A 1,604-nucleotide genomic window follows, 5' to 3' on the forward strand; every position below is an offset into this window, starting at 1 on the left:
CATATAATTATTCAATTATTTGCATATTTGTATGTATTGTAGGGAATTAGTAATAATAGTACACCTCTCCCACATAACAAATGGAATAACCTAGTCACTATAAGTAAAGAGAAGTACATGAAGTACCAGAGTACATAGCAGGCAGTTTAAAATATTTGTATCGGAGTTAATTTTGTCTTGTTATTTGTTAGACGTAAGTCACTTTATTGAATATTCGTTGAAGGTTTTCCCCTTGTGGGTCTACCCAAGATTATTGATTGTTACTGTTGAAATTGCTGATTATTGTTGTTTTTTTCCTATTGTGGAAAAATGGAGAAGGTGCCAGTGGGAGACCACAGTTATGTGGCTGCAACTGATAATAGAGTGATGGTTGAAGTCGAACCAAAGAAAATGAAAGAATGTAAGAAATTGATGGAAAAGGAAGGAAATACACTGAGACTAACGCTGCCTGCAGAACTCACAAGTAATGTAACAAAAAGGACAGTAATTTATAAAACACTGAAGGTAGCAAGCAGAAGGATCGAAATAGCAACAATACTGGTTTTACTGTATACTGTATACTGAAGTGGGCATTATGTAAATCCAACATTTTAAGGATTATAACAGTGGTGATGAGGATTTAAACAACTCGCGAGGAATTCATAAACTTGACAAGGATTTAAACAACTCACAAGGAATTCATAAACTCAACGAGGATTTGAACAACCCATGAGGAATTAATAAACTCGATGAGGATAAACCAATTTATGTGCAGTTAACAGAAACTTAAAGAGGAGTTAATAAACTCACAAAGTTGGTGTATGAATTTTACGAAAAATCATAAAAGTATGGAATATTTGTTAGCAGGTTTGCTCAAGTTGCAAAAACAGTCACAACAACAGCTGAAAGAACAACAGCAGCAGATACAACTGCAAGAGCAACAACAGAAGCAACAACAACAATTAATATTATAGCAACAAATGCTGCAATTACTGAAGTTGTCAGGAAAGTCAGAAAAATTGTTCTTGACAAACTATGTTGCACACTCCATAACAGAGTTCAAATATGAACCTGATGAAGGAGTTACCTTTGAAGCATACTACAGAAGATATGAGCAAATCTTTGATAAAGACTGTAAAGACTGGGATGACAAGATGAAAAAGCACTTAATCAAGAGAAAACTGGCAGTGACAGAACATGAGCAATACAGTAATTATGTACTCCCAAGAAAATCTTTGGACATAGATTTTAATGACACAATAGATATATTGTGTAAAATTTTCAGTACGATACATTCCAAGTACCAACACCACTGCAGATGCCCAGGCATACAAGTAAGAGGAAAAGAAAATGTACAGAATTCTTGAAAATAGATGCCAATCGAAAAAAAAAATTAAATTGTATGAAAAAATATCAAAAAAGGGAGGTGAGGGGAATAAAATTGTTGCTAAATAAAATGACACTTCATAAGAAAAACTTAAAAGGGGAGATGTTTTAGGAAATTAGTGATAATAGTACACCCCTTCCACATGACAAATGGAATAACATAGTCACTATAAGTAAAGAGAATTATGTGAAGTACCAGAGTATATAGCATGCGGTTTGAGATATTCGTATCGGAGTTA

The 1,604-nt window shown here is 33.7% G+C and overlaps 1 protein-coding gene across 1 annotated transcript; it reads left to right on the forward strand.

The window, feature by feature from the left end:
* The first annotated feature begins 959 nt into the window (after positions 1–959).
* LOC115210495 lies at positions 960–1,346 on the forward strand. Its single transcript, XM_029779099.1, has one exon. The coding sequence runs from the start codon at positions 960–962 to the stop codon at positions 1,344–1,346; it is 387 nt and encodes a 128-aa protein (XP_029634959.1).
* Positions 1,347–1,604: the final 258 nt, after the last annotated feature.

Source organism: Octopus sinensis, linkage group LG4 (assembly GCF_006345805.1).
Source record: "Octopus sinensis linkage group LG4, ASM634580v1, whole genome shotgun sequence".
In the NCBI taxonomy this organism is placed as follows: domain Eukaryota; kingdom Metazoa; phylum Mollusca; class Cephalopoda; order Octopoda; family Octopodidae; genus Octopus; species Octopus sinensis.

Bases quoted from the DNA above. Each gene is read 5' to 3' on its own strand.
- LOC115210495 (XM_029779099.1), top strand. From the start codon at position 960: ATGCTGCAATTACTGAAGTTGTCAGGAAAGTCAGAAAAATTGTTCTTG.